The sequence below is a fragment of the Macrobrachium rosenbergii genome, chromosome 9 (assembly GCF_040412425.1).
Source record: "Macrobrachium rosenbergii isolate ZJJX-2024 chromosome 9, ASM4041242v1, whole genome shotgun sequence".
Taxonomy (NCBI): domain Eukaryota; kingdom Metazoa; phylum Arthropoda; class Malacostraca; order Decapoda; family Palaemonidae; genus Macrobrachium; species Macrobrachium rosenbergii.
Window position 1 is genome coordinate 22103012 of NC_089749.1, and position 16162 is coordinate 22119173.

The 16162-nt window shown below is 37.6% G+C and overlaps 1 protein-coding gene across 14 annotated transcripts in view; it reads right to left on the minus strand.

Annotated features, from left to right (window-relative positions):
* LOC136841567 (protein tramtrack, beta isoform-like) overlaps positions 1–16162 on the minus strand; it is a 125718-nt gene that overhangs the window by 37749 nt on the left and 71807 nt on the right. For 2 of the 14 annotated variants that reach the window (XM_067108550.1, XM_067108551.1), the window contains exon 5: positions 105–700. The exons of 9 other annotated variants lie outside the window; for them this stretch is intronic. In XM_067108550.1, the coding sequence (XP_066964651.1) occupies positions 242–700 (459 nt within the window). In that variant the 3' untranslated portion in view covers positions 105–241. Of the gene's footprint in view, positions 1–104; positions 701–1410; positions 1969–12586; positions 13885–16162 lie in introns of those variants that run through there. 3 more of the 14 variants (XM_067108549.1, XM_067108568.1, XM_067108553.1) reach the window with 3 other exon arrangements.

Here is a 16162-nt window from a genome sequence, read left to right on the forward strand (position 1 = left end):
AAAATACTCCATCCTACATCTTGCACAATAAAACATTCAACCATTCAATTTTCTCTCTTTTTTAAAATGGGTTCTTTCTTTTGCTTACCACACATCAAATGCACAATTCATCACTCATGTTTGATAACTGGCTAAAACACTTTGACAGAAAAATAAATAACATGTCTAACTAAAAACCAACCCATCCAAAAAGTGTTGCTTTACACTACCATCAACTTAGTTTAGCATTTAATGGCCATTTCTATAGGGTTGGGCTAGCTTGGGAAGGATCAGCAGTGACAGACTGATTTTCAAGCAATGATGATGATGCTGAAGATTCTCTCTGTTGAAGAGAAGTGTTTTGCAACAGTTGACTATGATCAAACGTAACCATCTCCCTCATGGTTCTAATCCCACTTATTCGCAACATAGAATTTGATTCCCTTTGAGCTTGAGATAATGAAGCATCTCCTGCTCCAGCCCCTCCAGAAGAAGCAGCAACAGTAATATGTTCCCTATGCATCCTGGCAATGTGGGTCTTGAGCGTGTCCTGACGAGAGGAGCGGAAAGGGCAATGACCACAGGTGAAAGGTTTGTGCCCAGTGTGAGTAGCGATGTGTCTCTCCAGGATCTGACGGCGATTACGGCCACCAAAGGCCTTTCCACACATAGGGCACACCAGCGAGGCCACGTCTCCAAGTCGCACCTGCACAGCCAATCCCTGCGGGAAAACACACAACACAGCTACACTCTCAGCCTCCTCAACATTCAAAATTTCCTTCTCAGCAAGATCTTCCTCCTCACTAATGTACTGTATCTAGAAACAATTTTAAAATTTGTTAACTTTCAAAGGGGCCTGGTATCCCTACAATATCTTGACTTCCCTTTCAATGCTCTAAATTTACATGAGAAATATCTCCAATAAATTAATATAGCACTAATTGAAAAACAACTTTAGAAAAATGAGCCTCTATAATCAAAAGAAAACTAACAAAATATCTAGCAGTAAGCATTTTTCAGGTTGCAAAAGAGAGAAGAGAAATTCAAGACAGATGGACAATAATACTGAGGACTTTTTTGTGTAATCATCAGTTCATAGTAAAATTTGTTGTTACATATATAGTACTGTTCTTTAAGTATAAACCTTGCATTAGCTCCAAAGGTCTTCATAAGGTAGCTTTTAAAAATTTCAACTTGGAGATATATAATGAGTTTCTGCCACAATGCCTGAGGTTCCCTTCAAGACCCATTTTCACTGTTATTTCTTTAAAAATATTCTTATTGATGTACAGACAACAGATTAAAAATAAAATTATGTTTGTGGAGTCTCATCATCAAAAACAGCGAACAAAACAAAAGAAGAAACCTAACAAACAAGTGGAAAAATAAATGAAAATATAAGGAGGTTTCAACAGTCTCTATATTCTATACCTGCAAAAACATATCACACTGTTTATAAGAACCCTGACTTTTACTGTCTCTGACTATTTCCAGCACCAGCACTAGCTCCTTCATAACTGCTTCTGTCAAAATGGTGGTGGTGGGAGTCACTTGAAGCAGCATCTGCTGCAGAAAGGAAGGAAGATTGCATCTCAACATCTCGACTGGAGGTTGTGTGTCCAGGTGAAATCACAGACTGTGCAACCACATGGTTCCCAACTTCCCCACTTGACGGAATGAGCCCTTGACGAACAGATGGATTCAGAAATGGATGAGCCCGAGAATCACTTGACTGCGACTGTCCAGGTAGGTGAATGCTCTTGATGTGGCGCCTGAGACGGATAAGTTGACGGCTCTATGTGCAATGAGGAGGCGACGACAGCCTTGCATGTACCGCATGACATGCCTCTCATACAACTGCTGGCGTCCTGGTCCACTGAAGGTCTTTGGGCAATTAGGGCATGTCAGGACAGTTCCACTTCTGCTGCCGCTACTGCTACTGCTGCCTCCGCCACTGATGCTCTCCTGCTGATGTGAGGCAGCCCACCTCTGCAAGATATAAGGCGGCTCTAACAGCAGCACCATATTCAACTCCAAAACAAGAGACCGAATGCCTCTGTCAATGCAAACCCAATTCATCCAAATTACAGAGGTGCCGCCACTATTTTTCCCTTCGATGATACCATCTGCAACGCACCTTTATTCCTGCTGTTAGATGATATACATCACTGATGAGAATACACAGTATAAACTGTTATGCTTAGTAAAGCTAATCACACAACTACTCCACAATGCCTCTCAATACCTTATTATACAATCAAGGAACCACATGATTACCAGTGATTATAATAAGAACCGAGTTAAAAAAAAAATTAAATACGGTGTATGTGTGTGTTCTTACAGATCCTTAGATAAACTACATAAAAATATTAATTTTACAAACCCAAATGCATAATCTGATGAACAATCTGCCACAGATATTTCAAATATAGTAAACTGGAATGATGGAACCACTCATTTCTCTGTGGTCAACATGACCTACTTTAAAATTTAAGATTAACTTTTATTAAGAATCAAGTGAAAAAGTGCCAAATTTGCTTATAAATCACCACAAAACTTACAAGTACATTATTTAAAAACTTGGATTTTTTACTACAACATCAGAAATCTACTCGTGTAGAGGATAAAAAAAAATGGATACATCATGTCTTCCAGTTAAACCAGGGTACTTTGTGAATTGTGGTATGCACCTTAAATACACAGGAATCATCTGAGAAAACTACTAACTGGTATTATAAAATTATGAAATTTTATAAAAAAAATAATAACCCAATATCTTATCTCAAAAATAGTCTAGTTTCCCTTCCTGTCTTTTCGATAACAAAATTTTTTAAGTGAAAAGCAGAAATGTGTCCGCTTGCTAATTTAATAAAAAAGAGTAGCCATACCTGAGAGCACATCCATATTTTTACAGCATAAGTTATGTAAAACAGTACGCCTAAGATCCAATTGTTCTGCATTTACTGATACCTTCATGCAACCAGTCTGATTTTCACTGGTGAAGAAAATTTCAACCACAAACCAATAGTACAAGATGTGAAATACTGTAATACTAACTACAGATTGCCCCCAAATAAATGCCAATCAAACAACACGTCAAATTTCATGATCAAATCTCATTTTTTCCCTTCGCTTTCCTGGCTTCCTTGGACCCGGGCAAGATAAGGGCATTGGGTTGCATAATCCACAAGTCTCACCCATAATAAAAAAATTATTCATTTGCAAAGTGGCTTTTGCTTACAGTAATACTTCTGCTCAATGAAGTGAGCTTCTCTAAATGAATAGTATGCTACTGTAATAAACTCAAATATGCTAAATATGTAAATAGTCCAAACATTTTGCATACAAATTACAGGACTGTATTTAGAATGTTCTCATAAACTTTATTCAAAATATAAAATAAACTTGTAGCAATATTTTTCAAAGAAGAAATTTCCCATTTATTTCATGTCCATGGAAGAATTGTAACACTTCATTAGCATTTCATGAAACTTTCAAGGACATAACAATTTTTAACATACCAAGGTGATCTGCCCTGAAATTTATGATTATGAAAAATGTCACTTCTACAAAGCTAAAACTAAAACTCAGTTACACTTTCATAAATTCTTTTGGAATTTGTTACAAAATATTCACTGAATACTTGGGAAGGGATGATTTAAGGAAAGCTCATATTTCCTTATCATAATGCTGAGAGAGAGAGAGAGAGAGAGAGAGAGAGAGAGAGAGAGAGAGAGAGAGAGAGAGAGAGAGAGAGAGAGAGAGAGAGAGAGAGAGTGTTTAAGGGCTTTCAGAGTGATAAAATCTCTTTCCTTCACGTATTTTGCAATGTACCTTCTCTTCAAAGATTACTTAGAACCCAAAAAATAAGACCTTAGTAACTGCACGAGCAAGTTTGTGCTACACAATTTCTATTGGTGCTCTTTACAAAGCCCAAGGCAAAATCACCCATCTGTCTAAACATGAAACCTGACTTTGCAATTCTGTACCTTAATACACTTGAATTATGTAGTTTAAAAGGCATGGCTATCCTTACATTGATAATATCTGAATGATTGAGCCCATATCTAACTACTTATTCAATGTCTGTGACTGTGACCTTTAGTGCATAGCTATTATGCTAACTCTAACAGAAGTTGTAGATTTCTCTGTCAACTTAGCACTGGCAATTGAAGACACATAAAGAGAGACTGTTGGAGGTGGAGGAGGGGACAACAAAATCGCAAGCTCAAAGGAACCAAGCAGAGAAGGGTAAGCAGACAAGGATGTAGAAGGAGAAATATCTTCATAAAGTTGGGTGGCATGTGGCCTGAATATCATGCTTGATGGATCAGCAGAATTATTCATATAATAAGAATATGAGCCTACTTCCTTCTTCCTCTTCTTCTCAGTACTGGAAGGAAAACTGAGATCTACAAACAGAAAGGGCCAAAAGAAGCAATACAGTAGACCTCAGCATACAACTTTTACACAATCTCTGGTGGATGAAGTGAAACTACTGACCCCCTTGCCAGCCACAGAATGTCCCTCCCATAAAGTGAGCATCCTTGTCCAGCAAAAACACTGATGAGCTACAAATTTACTTGGGCAGATCTTGACAAGTAAGCTAAGGCATTGTAGGACATCACAGGCCAAAAACAAAAAATTTCAGTACACAACTTTAAGGCCTAACCTACCCAAAACCCTGGCCTTCACTCACTAAAGAACAACAAAATGCAATTTCCAAGCAAAATTCACATGGTTCCAAGAAATGTGAAATGCGTTATTATAAACATCGTTTCTAAAACATCACACTGGATATCAAAACTGTCACAATAAATATCCAATATTGTGACACAATGTCCACATACATCCAGCCCAGCTGGGAAAGAAGACATTGAAAAAACTGATAATGAATGAACAAAATAACATAAAACCACAAACTTACTAATAATCCCAACTATGCACTTACTGTAAGCAAACTTACATTAGGGCAAAACACACATAAAAAGTACCAAATATTACATAAAAATGAACCCATGGGAATGACAAATGAAGTAATCATGGTACTGCACAAAAAAACATGATAAAGCCATTCCTTGGTAGAGAAACGAAGTTACTCCAAAACAGTCTTAAAAAATGTGAGAGTGAAGCAGGCATTGTATTTAGGACTGCTCAGGCCTCTCAATCTTGAACAACACAAGCCAGTGTGACTCTGGTTTCCTTGTCCAAAGATATACCATGTTATACTGTATGATTAATGTGGTTGCAACAACTTTTTCTAGAGGTCCCTGTTGACATTTTTGTGTAGGCGACACACAACTAGTAAAATATTTCCTATAGTTCTTAAAAATTTGATTTTGGCCTAAGTAAACACTGACTTGATGTTGATCATGAGAAAACTTCCCAAATACAATGTGGAGGTAGCCTATACAGAAAAAAATTCAACTGCTTGTATCCTCAAGTTTGAAACCCAGCCTAAGTTCCTCTGAAATAAATACACTAAGATGACTAATGTGCCATTAAATGGTATGCATTTCAACTTTCACTAAGACATTCTGATTGGGCAATGTGCAGTGTTTCCTGATCAGGAAAAAATGGGGCAATTGGAATCCAATGTATGGAAGTTAATCATTTTAAGATTAACAGCTTAGTGTGGACAAACTGCCTACTGAAGCAGGAGCTACATTAAAGTGGCTATCCCCTACTCCCAAGCACCATGCTTATATGGACATAATTCCATTTTGTTTCTTATTTAATGGAGGTTCACTCTCCAAATTTAAGGACTACTTCATGTCTCCTACTAAGATACTCATCTGAAGACCTACTGGTGATGCAGTCTACCATATTAGTATCAAGTAGAGAGCAACAAACATTACTGTACTACCTATTCAATCATCCTGACAGATTCTATGTTAACAGGACAGTTATTCCAAGCACAAACTTCTCAGAATGGTTCTGTTGTTTTATGAATCCATCAGAAAAGAATGAGTTCTGCTATTCAATAACAGCAGAATACATCAATCTTTATTGGACTTGCATAACCTTACTACCCACTAAGTGGTAGTGAAAGTGGTAGTGAGACTCCCCAAACACCTCCAACCAATGGTAAAGATCTCAAGCTCAGACAGGTCACCTCAATCTATTGTTATGTTCTAGTAAGAAACATAAACAATCAAGAAAGCATCAAGCTAAAACTGAGAAGCAATGAGAAACGCTCACTGCCAAGATAAAAACACACATAATTACTCAGCACACAATAAATTTCAGCTATATCATTGGTGAGTAGGAAGTGAAATGTTAGATCTACTGTACTAAAGTAGGAAAAGGCATGTACCTGAAACTGATCAGCTATTGATCAATTAACCATTGCACATCATAATAAATAATTGTGCTTCCTTGTCACAATGAAAAGCCTAAATTACTGAAAACACAAAATTACTGTTTAACTAGGTATCTGCACAGCAGCTTTCCAATAATCAGCATTACCTACTTGGTACTGACCCCTCTAGAAAGTAATATCCATTCCACAATCGATACTGTTAGTTGGTAAGCTGACATTAATGCATATTTAAAGATGGCCAATGAAAAAGTGAAGAGTGTTCAACATCATTTATTTTATTAAACATTACCACTGATCATATCTGAAACACCTACATAAGTACCATACCATCACAGCAAGTCAACATACATTACTCATCATAAAAAACTGAAAAAATTATTGTTTATAAATTACTCAGTGCCTCTTCAACTACAATCGCTTGCTCTAAACATCTTTCCCAATAATAAAACTAAATTAATGCACAACAAGAGGTACTTCATTATGCCCATTTGTTTTCCAATGAAAATTAAATAAATCCACAATGAAATCAACTGCATTGACAAACTCTCTTCCTAAGCATCACAAAAATGTGCTAATTCATTACACATTCCTTAACCATATATTGCTTTTCTTTTGTGCAGCTGATCCCAATCATACCAACTTGTACTGATCAAGATTGAGAAGCCTTCGGCGCATACACCCAGACCCTACGGCACCTCAGTTACTCTTTAACCTCTCATACTACTTGATAAGTGTTAACACTGCCGTCATATTGCTCTCCTGTGATATAACTTTTTAACGACTTCACTGTGACTTCATTTTTCATTATCAATTTTATCGTGTTCATTGTCTTCAATGTGTGCATTTTGGCTTCCATAGTATAATTATCCTCTCAACTTACAGATGCCCTGTGTAAGTTTCACTTTCCCCCATTCAGCATTAGTATGTGTTTTCCTGTTATTACTGTCTAACATTAATAAACTTGAAGTGTTTCATCATGTAAAGTTAATTTTATGGGGAAATTGTCACCCTCTCTCCTCCAGTAACATTTTTCCTAGGTTGGTGCTTTTTCTCTAACATGATTCATTCCTTGTAACCTAATAATTGCATTGCTTTACTTCATGTGCTCAGTTCACAGTAAAGTTTTGAAGTGCTCAGTTCACAGTAAAGTTTCCTTCAATATCCTGTTCATTCTTTTTTGCATACTGTAGTACATTTTTACTTGATTGGTATTTACCTAGAAGCTGTTTTTGAAAACTGAATTTTTGAAACTATACAATTTTGCTCTTGAATTAGAATTGCAGTGTATGAATTCAAATTATAGTAAATTATTTTTGCGTTTGTGTTTGGTCCGTTGTAACCCAGAATACCCAAGTTTGTTTGCCTGAGGTGTTCACAAGTTGTTTGCCTGTGGTGTTCACACATCTCAACATACTTGTAAAGGGTTGCCTGAACAAGAACGTAACCAACTCCTTCAAGTCTTCCCTTAATAAGGAGTGCCCTACCAACCCATGAAAACATTTCCCCTTGCAACGAATTTAGCCCACTTTATGGGGAACAAGAAACACTCTCTCTCTCTCTCTCTCATTCTTTGAGTGTGTTAGTTCTTGTCATGCTTCCTCTGCCTTTGACTTCTGCATCCTGTTATCTGATTCCTCTCCAAAAGGGCCCGACCTCTGGAATCGGCCCATTCCACTTCCCTAACTACATGACTGACAGTGCAGATATTCACCTTCTCCTCAAGGGATTTTGTAGTCTTTGAGGGTTACTTAGAGCAGAGATTAGCCCCAATCCCTCACAATTCACATCATGCTACAGTCTGCTGTTCCACCAACTTCATGCCGACCATGATCTTTCTGTCTCTGAAATATAGGTATGGCTCAAGGCTTCACTCTTTGAGAGCCCATAGAAGGAGTCATTTATGCCATCAGACGGTGATTTTGAGTGAGTGATCCACTGATTCCTATGGTCTATGACTTGTTCATTATTCGCTAATAGCATTTATGAGTTGTTTCATAGACAATTTTTTTCCCTCCCAGTTACATTCCACCATGCAGTGCACGCTTACCTGTCTCATGATAGGCACAGAAGAATGAAGAATAACTCAGCACCATACAAGGTCTGGGCAAGCAAAGTAAAGACTTATTCTTGAACAGTACAAGGTGCAACTGCAATCCATTGCAAGTACAAAAGGTGACATATCATTAATGGGTTTGTATGTAAAATGCATTTTGTGTTATAAAAAATTACACTGTGCTGCTGAGTTTGCATCTTATCATGTATTAAAAAGAGTACACATTTTAGAAACTGCAGTATTAAATCAATGGTTTATGGCTAATTCTGTATTCCATGATCATGTTAAAACCAAGATGGAGGGGGTAATTCATTTTGCTTCGGTTGCTTCAAACAACAGAAACTAAATTCAATCCCTAATTTCAATAAGTCAAAGAGAAAAATTAAATTTTGAGTACTCATGACAATACAGTACTGATATTTAAAATAAATCACTTTTGCTTTGCGATTAAGGAAGACAACACACTACATCTTCAACTGTTTTTAACACTAATTTTTCACATGTGCACAATACTGCAAGGACCTGGAAAAACTGAAAATAAAGATATTCCACATATAAATCATCATGTTTCAAAGTAAGTTAAAGTCTGTTGCTATAGCTCTTGCGTGGCAGGTGGAGATGAGGAACAACTTTCTGCCCATTGGGATGAGCCGCAGCGCCGACGACATGACGAGGAGATTACTTTGACGGCCATCGTAGGGGGGCAGTGAGGACAAGCAAAGGGCTTCTCACCCGTATGAGTGATAACATGTCGTTCATATCTCTGCTTCCTGCCACCTCCTTCGAAGATCCGCTGGCAGTAGGGGCAGATCATCACCTGCAACAACAACACCTCAATCTCAGACCTCCTGTATTTTGGCACTCTTGACTAACACATACACAAAATACTGCACATCTTTATGAAGACTTATAACAAAGTCAAGATTCCTGCACAGGTGTAGTAAGTTCTTCAAAATCCAGAATGAAGAGGGAACAAAGTTAATGAAAACAAAAGAATGGACTGATGACACAATACCATCAACATTTATCTAGATTGTAAATGCCCTTGAACAGAATGGGAAACAGATCTAGAGTTTATATCTGGATGAGGTGTTGCTTGATGTGGCTGTGAAATCAAGGCACGGTGAGCACTGCGTATATGTCGATAAAGGTTGCTACTTCGATTACAGGCGAAGGTGCAGTGGGGGCAAGAATGGGGCCGCACACCCATATGAGTCAGCATGTGACGTTCCTGGTCTGCTTTGCGAACAAACATGCGCCCACAAACGCCGCACAAGTGGCCCACCTGCCGAAGAAAATAGGGCCTCAGTCTTCTTCAAGTGTATCTGGTAAGCAGCATTTAGTGCTTCAAACTTCTTCATCCCTTCTAACCAAAGAAGTCACAATAAAAAAAGAACTACCAGTAATGAATGGCACTGCTGTTCCCAAATTCAAGGTCTACACATTTTTTTATCCAAATCTTAACACATTCAAAATTCAGTTCAAGTGATAGTAGTCAGGTACAGCATCATTTGAAATACCAGGTAAAGAACTCTGTCCCACAACCAAAGAATCTTGCAGTACAGACACACTACTTGAAGACAGTGACGCGCCACTGGATTCTAAAGTAGCCGTAGATGTTTCACTGCCGGCATTTTGTAAAGGAGGAAGTCTGGAGCAGCGTGACGCTTTAAGGTTACTTCTTTGACATCGCAGCGACAAGAAGGATATTTAAAAGGTTTTTCCCGCAGTGTTAGCAGATGATTATGAAAGTTTTGACGGGAGTTAATGCCCTGAGAGACAAAGCCACACAAAGGGCACGAAAGCTCTGCACCAAGATGACCTTTCATGTTGAGAAGATCTCCCTCAAGATGCATCAAAAGGCGAGACTCCCCTCTTCCACCCCAGCCTCTACCTCCTCCCCTGTCTCCCCCCACCGCTGATGTCAGCACACCTCCGTCCTGAAACATAAAGGACAGGTTGTTGGTGATGGCTGACACCTTAGCAGACTCTCACAACACTAAGCATACTAATTATATTACTCTTCTAACATAGGCCCATGGCAAATCAGGAGCCAATATCTAAAAAAAATTGACCCAGCACTGAGCAGTATCTGGTGAATATCACAAAAGTACAGATGATTGAAATGTACCATAGTGGTACAACAAATTAGCCTGTCCATTGACAGAGCCCAACTGGAGCCATAATTTCTGAGAAAACACTTCAAAGACATGACTTCCAATAAGCATTTTTTAACAAAGGGCCTTCACAACAGTCTTTGCATATTCAGTATTTATAATTTCTCCTAACAGCCCACTCACATATATCATCTGTCACTTCCGTTTCCTTTGAGAAAAAAAAATATATGCTTTACAAAATTCTAAAAAACTCAAGAGTCATCCTTCATGCAATAAAAGGTTTCTTGAAATCTATCAGTATGTGATATACATAAAGATAACCTGAAACAGCATTTTGGGAATGGAATCAACTGGACATTAAAGGTAATGATAATGTTCAGAGGAGTCTAAGCTTTCCACATAGCACACCAAGGGAATTTCTAAGAAATTACAGTATTCTCTTGGAATACTGTAATTCCTTAGAAAATATGTATAAAATACAAACAAATCATAACAAAAAGAAACAATAAAATATTGGTTAATCTCCACTGGTACTAATGAAATTACCAGATAAACCTGGCTTAAATTGGGCAATTTTCATCTTTCTCTCCCATCTACACAATAGTTACTTCCACTGGCATTAAATTGGATATACAAGCAGTGTGTGCTAAAGAATGATATCAATGATGTCATTTGCAAAGCTCCATCCACTTGGGCCAGCAACCAGCAAGAGAGACATGATGGACTTTATGAGAAATCTTCTGAAAGGCTGACTAGATTTCCAAGCACAATTACAAGATTTAAAATCAGAAAACTAAAGCTAGGTAGAAAGCCACCAGCGTAGTTCTCACAACAGCAGCAAACAACCAATTTTTCTCGTGAAATGTAAGTGCAGAGCATATGATGAGCAGCAATACACTAGAAAATAAGAATACCAAAATTACAGGTGCAAAGAATGAAATATATACCATATTGCACCACAGGTGCAAAGAATGAAAGATATACCTATGTTTTGTTTTTAAACCTCAAACAATTCTTATAGTGGTAGCCCACTTTTATGGGCAAGCAAAGAACAAATCAGCAAAGGAAGAGCAAGGAAGAGAGTGGGAAGAAGTGATTTAGAAGAAGAGGAGAGCTTATGCTCACCCAACTCACACCCTACAGCACCTAAGAGACATCACGTAAATGAAGACAATGGAACTTTTGGTAAATAAAATATTGTGTTAGATAAATGAAATACTTCACTCAAAACTACAAAAAGTCACCATAAAAACAAGTAATTTATTACCAACATAAAATAAAGCAAAAAGTAAGGCATCTGCTCAATTTGTGTGAATTACTCATAATTAAATTGCCCAAACTTGAAGGCCAGAAAAAAATGGGATGAGAGCATTATCGAGACACTGGTTTCTTGATTGTACAGTGAAAAACAATATAGAGACTGGTAGATAATGAATATACTGAACAAAAAAATTGCAGAAGTAAATCAATCCCCATTTGAAACTAAGCGAGACAGCAAAGCAAAGTGTCACAGTATATACTCCTTGTTGAGCATTTCCTGGTGATGCAAAAACACCTTGATAATTCTCAAGTCAATCTGTTACACCAGTAAGAAGCTCCATCAAAGCACTGTAGTGGTTTGTACTATGAACTTACACATACACCACTGTTAAATGATAAGAAATGGGAACACTAAATGAAGATCTCACTATTCTTCTGTTTTTAAATATGTACTTCTGTATGCTAACTTATATAAATATTAGTGTATCTGTCTACTAAAGGACATAATCAATTACCATGAAATATTACGTATTTCCCTCTATGTCATTCCCAAAAGAATCAACCTTATATTCACCTACAACAATGCACCTTGAGTGTAAGTCAAAGAATAATGAGTCACTTCAAACACTAGCCCATATAAAAGTGAATACATACACTGTACTCTACTTTATTTTTTTAATAATTTCTAGAAAGCATTCTTTAATTTAAGATAATTCATATCTATACTGGCATACTAATTACTATAGCTACATTAAGCACAGAGGTGTAATGAAATTTCAAAATTTTCACTAAATAAAATTAAAATATTCCGATGGTATGATGATTATTTACTTGGGATATGGAAACATCTCCAAAATATCATAACCTGGTTTTATTGTCTTTGTAAATATGACATCGCAAGACTGCACCTGGTGCTCTAGGACAATTGTACAATGGCACAGAAGATACAGCACTAACATTAAAATTGCCAAGGGCATCATGAAATGCATTTCAAACACACCATGGTATGAAATAACACACACTATATACAGTGTTCATACATCTCTGTACAATACAACCCTATGCATTACATGTAATAAAATTTATTGCAAAAAAAAAAATCCCACAAGACAGCCAAAGGAATCTAATACAGTATCCAGTTATGTAAAATATAAAAGAATGTAAGATCCTTAAAACATCTGCACCAAAATGTTGTAAACAATGACAGTGGTCCATTGGACTTTTGTCAAGAAAAGTGATTAATCAATTAAATAATTTCTAAGCAGTATTTTATCCTATCTGCTTGTACAATAATATTATGTAATCTGTTGCACATACAAATAAAGGTATTTTAAAAGAAAGCTGGTAGTGAAATAACAGGATTTCCAGCATTGGTTCCTTTGCTTCCGAGAAGTTTGTTGTCTTTATAATTTTCTTTCTGTATATTTTCCTTTTAAAAGTAAAATCACAAAAATATATCACATTTCTGAGCAAAATAAATACTCAACTAAACTTTTGAAAATTATAAAAATAATGATACCTAGTTATTTTAATACTATACTATACAGTACTTGGTGAAATGTTCAATATGATACAATATTTTACAAAACACTGTATATAAATATTCCACATACACAAAAATACAAAAATGAAAGACTAAAGTTAAAACCAAAGTTAAAGCCTTCTGATCTTGATATTGGATGACACAGAGTTAATGCAGACAGTGAATGCAGATAGATACCAGAGGGCTAAAAACTTTACAGGGCACTGCACCCATGTTATGAAATATGAGTATGCGCCCGTCGACAATGGCGAGATAAGTTTCCACTCTGAGTAAAGTTCAGAGGGCAATAAGGACATCGAAAAGGTCTCTCTCCGGTGTGAATTCTGACATGTCTTTCCAACAAGAAGCGTCTCTTTGCCCCACTAAAGGCCCTTCCACAAACCTCACATTGTACTGTTGTTTCCCTTACAAAATGTGGAGGAGGAGGAGGAAACGGAAGCTGTGAAAACTGAGGATGCTGCTCAGCAGAACTTCCTCTGCTGCTACTGCTGTTCATGAAGGAACAGGAGGAAGAAGAGGAGGAGGAGGAGGTCATAGCTGTAGGCTGGGACAGCTCTGTCCTTAAGGAGGAAAGCCCTCTACTCCCACCGTCACTGGAGAGGGCCGACCTCTGGAAGACAGTAAGATTTTTCATCAGCCAATTCAGAGATGAATTTTACATTGTTTTAAGCTCTACCAAATAAAAAAAACCTCCTTTCTTTTGAATGATATTCCTCTACTTAACATCTGTACTTTATCATAGTTCTAGTGGTTTTAAAAGTTAACCAATCAAACAAGACAATTAAAGCTATGAAGACCTTGCTTTGTAAATGACATCTACATCAATTCTCACATTTTCTCTCTGCTATCTTTATACTGAAATCTCCTTTCAGATGTTAAAAACAAACTGTTTGAATTTGGAATCCTGGAATGTACAGATGAGGAAGAGGTAGGAAAATTATAGGAAGATGGCAATGGCAGTGAGCTAGACATTCTGCTCCCATGACCTGAATGCTGAATGGCAATGTGTCGGGTAAGATTCGTGCGAATGTTGGCACGATACGGACAGTGTGAACAAGCAAATGGTCTTTCCCCAGTGTGGATTATCAGACGCATCAAGGCGGAATTTGTACTATCGTTTTGAAGGCTCTTCCATTATTAGGTAACATCATGCGCCTCTTCCATCACAGCCATGCCGCCTCTATCCGCATCCGCTCCAGGGAGGGAGAGTGCACTGCAGATGATCCAGCTACATCCGCCTGTAACAACATCACTCAATCAGGAACACATTGCATGAACACTCACTATCAGATCCCCACTTGCCGGGTGAAAATTAGATATCAATTACAAAGTCATCAAGTCTATAAAAGATACTGAAAACTGACATAATCCTGGGAAACACATTGTACTTTAAAAATTACTGAAACTCCTACAAATCTGATCTAGGAGTGCTGATTCATTAGAACCACTTGTAAACTCAAGCCTACTTTGGGTTCCAGGTACTTGGATAGGAGGTAGATGCAAGTATGATAAAGAAATCACTGTCATCAATGGAATTTTTATTCAGTTTGTTGTTGGACTTCTTCTTGGAGATGATGCTGAACGTCACCCTGATGATGGTGATGGTGGTGAGGAATTTCATCCAAAACAGAATGAGGTTGCTGACTGTCATCTTGATGAGGGAGAGCAGCAAGTGTAGCTGCTGCTGCCAGGGCATGAAGTCGAGGTGTATGCACCATCCTGACATGTCGCGAAACATGGTCCCGGCGTGCAGCACGATACGAGCAGTGTGGACATCCGTAAGGCTTTTCCACGGCATGTGTGGTAGACATGTGGCGTGTCAGCACATATTGCTTGTTGGGCCCCTGGAACCTCTTCCTGCACAGCGGACAGACGGGCGGAACTGCTCTGAACACTGGCCATTACACGTTATCAGCACCTTAGAGCACTAACACTCACCAACACATGCACACATTCCAAGTACAACATACAATTACAACTTCTACTTTCTGGTGTGCAACAGTTAATAAATTGTATAGTTCCCAGTTGGTATTTTTTCTAAAAAAAGCTAGTTTCGATTCCTTATTAGATACTGTAGCTGGCTCTTGCATTCAGATGTTCCATGTCAAAATATTTGCCTTAAAACACTGTCACATTCGGATATCCAATCACATAACACTGCATTGGATATCAAAATTTTCAACATAACACAAGTAAACAGGGTCTCTTCACCAAAAGACTCATGATCTACTAACAGAAGAGCCAGAAGCTTCAAAAGAAAGAAAAAAAAGTGTGTGTGTCACCTACAATAAATTTTCACCAATAACAAATACATAAAGCTTCTACCCACATAAAATTAACAGAGTCAAAAATTAACTTTTATATCTGTAGTGAAAAACATAAATCATACCCAAACTAAATATACTCATGAACAAATAACCAAAAATCAAGATAAATACAAATCAGTACTGACTTCCTTATACATATTACTATAGCTTAACAAAAGTATGTGTCTATGATTCTGAGAGCATTAACAACAAAATTTCCTGATTTGTTTATTCAGACTCAGAAGCACTAAATCACACAGGTCTTCTGTCAGGTTAAGCTTTCAAATTAAAGATTAAAATAAAATAACTTTACTGGAACTGAGGTCTCATGCCAAACCACTTCTATTAAACCATACATACGTTATCAGTCAATTTTTGTAAAGGCTAGCTTTGATATTTATATAAAATATTGGGGGTGGCGAATCCATGATTTGCTACAAACTGTGAGCTGTCAGTGGTATTAAGTGTAGATGTGGGAGTAGCAGCTTCAATAGTGGTGGTTGCAGCTGTAGATGGTGCTTCCATAACGTGGTGGTGGTGATCTGATCGTACAGACAAACTCTGCTGATACTGATCTGAATG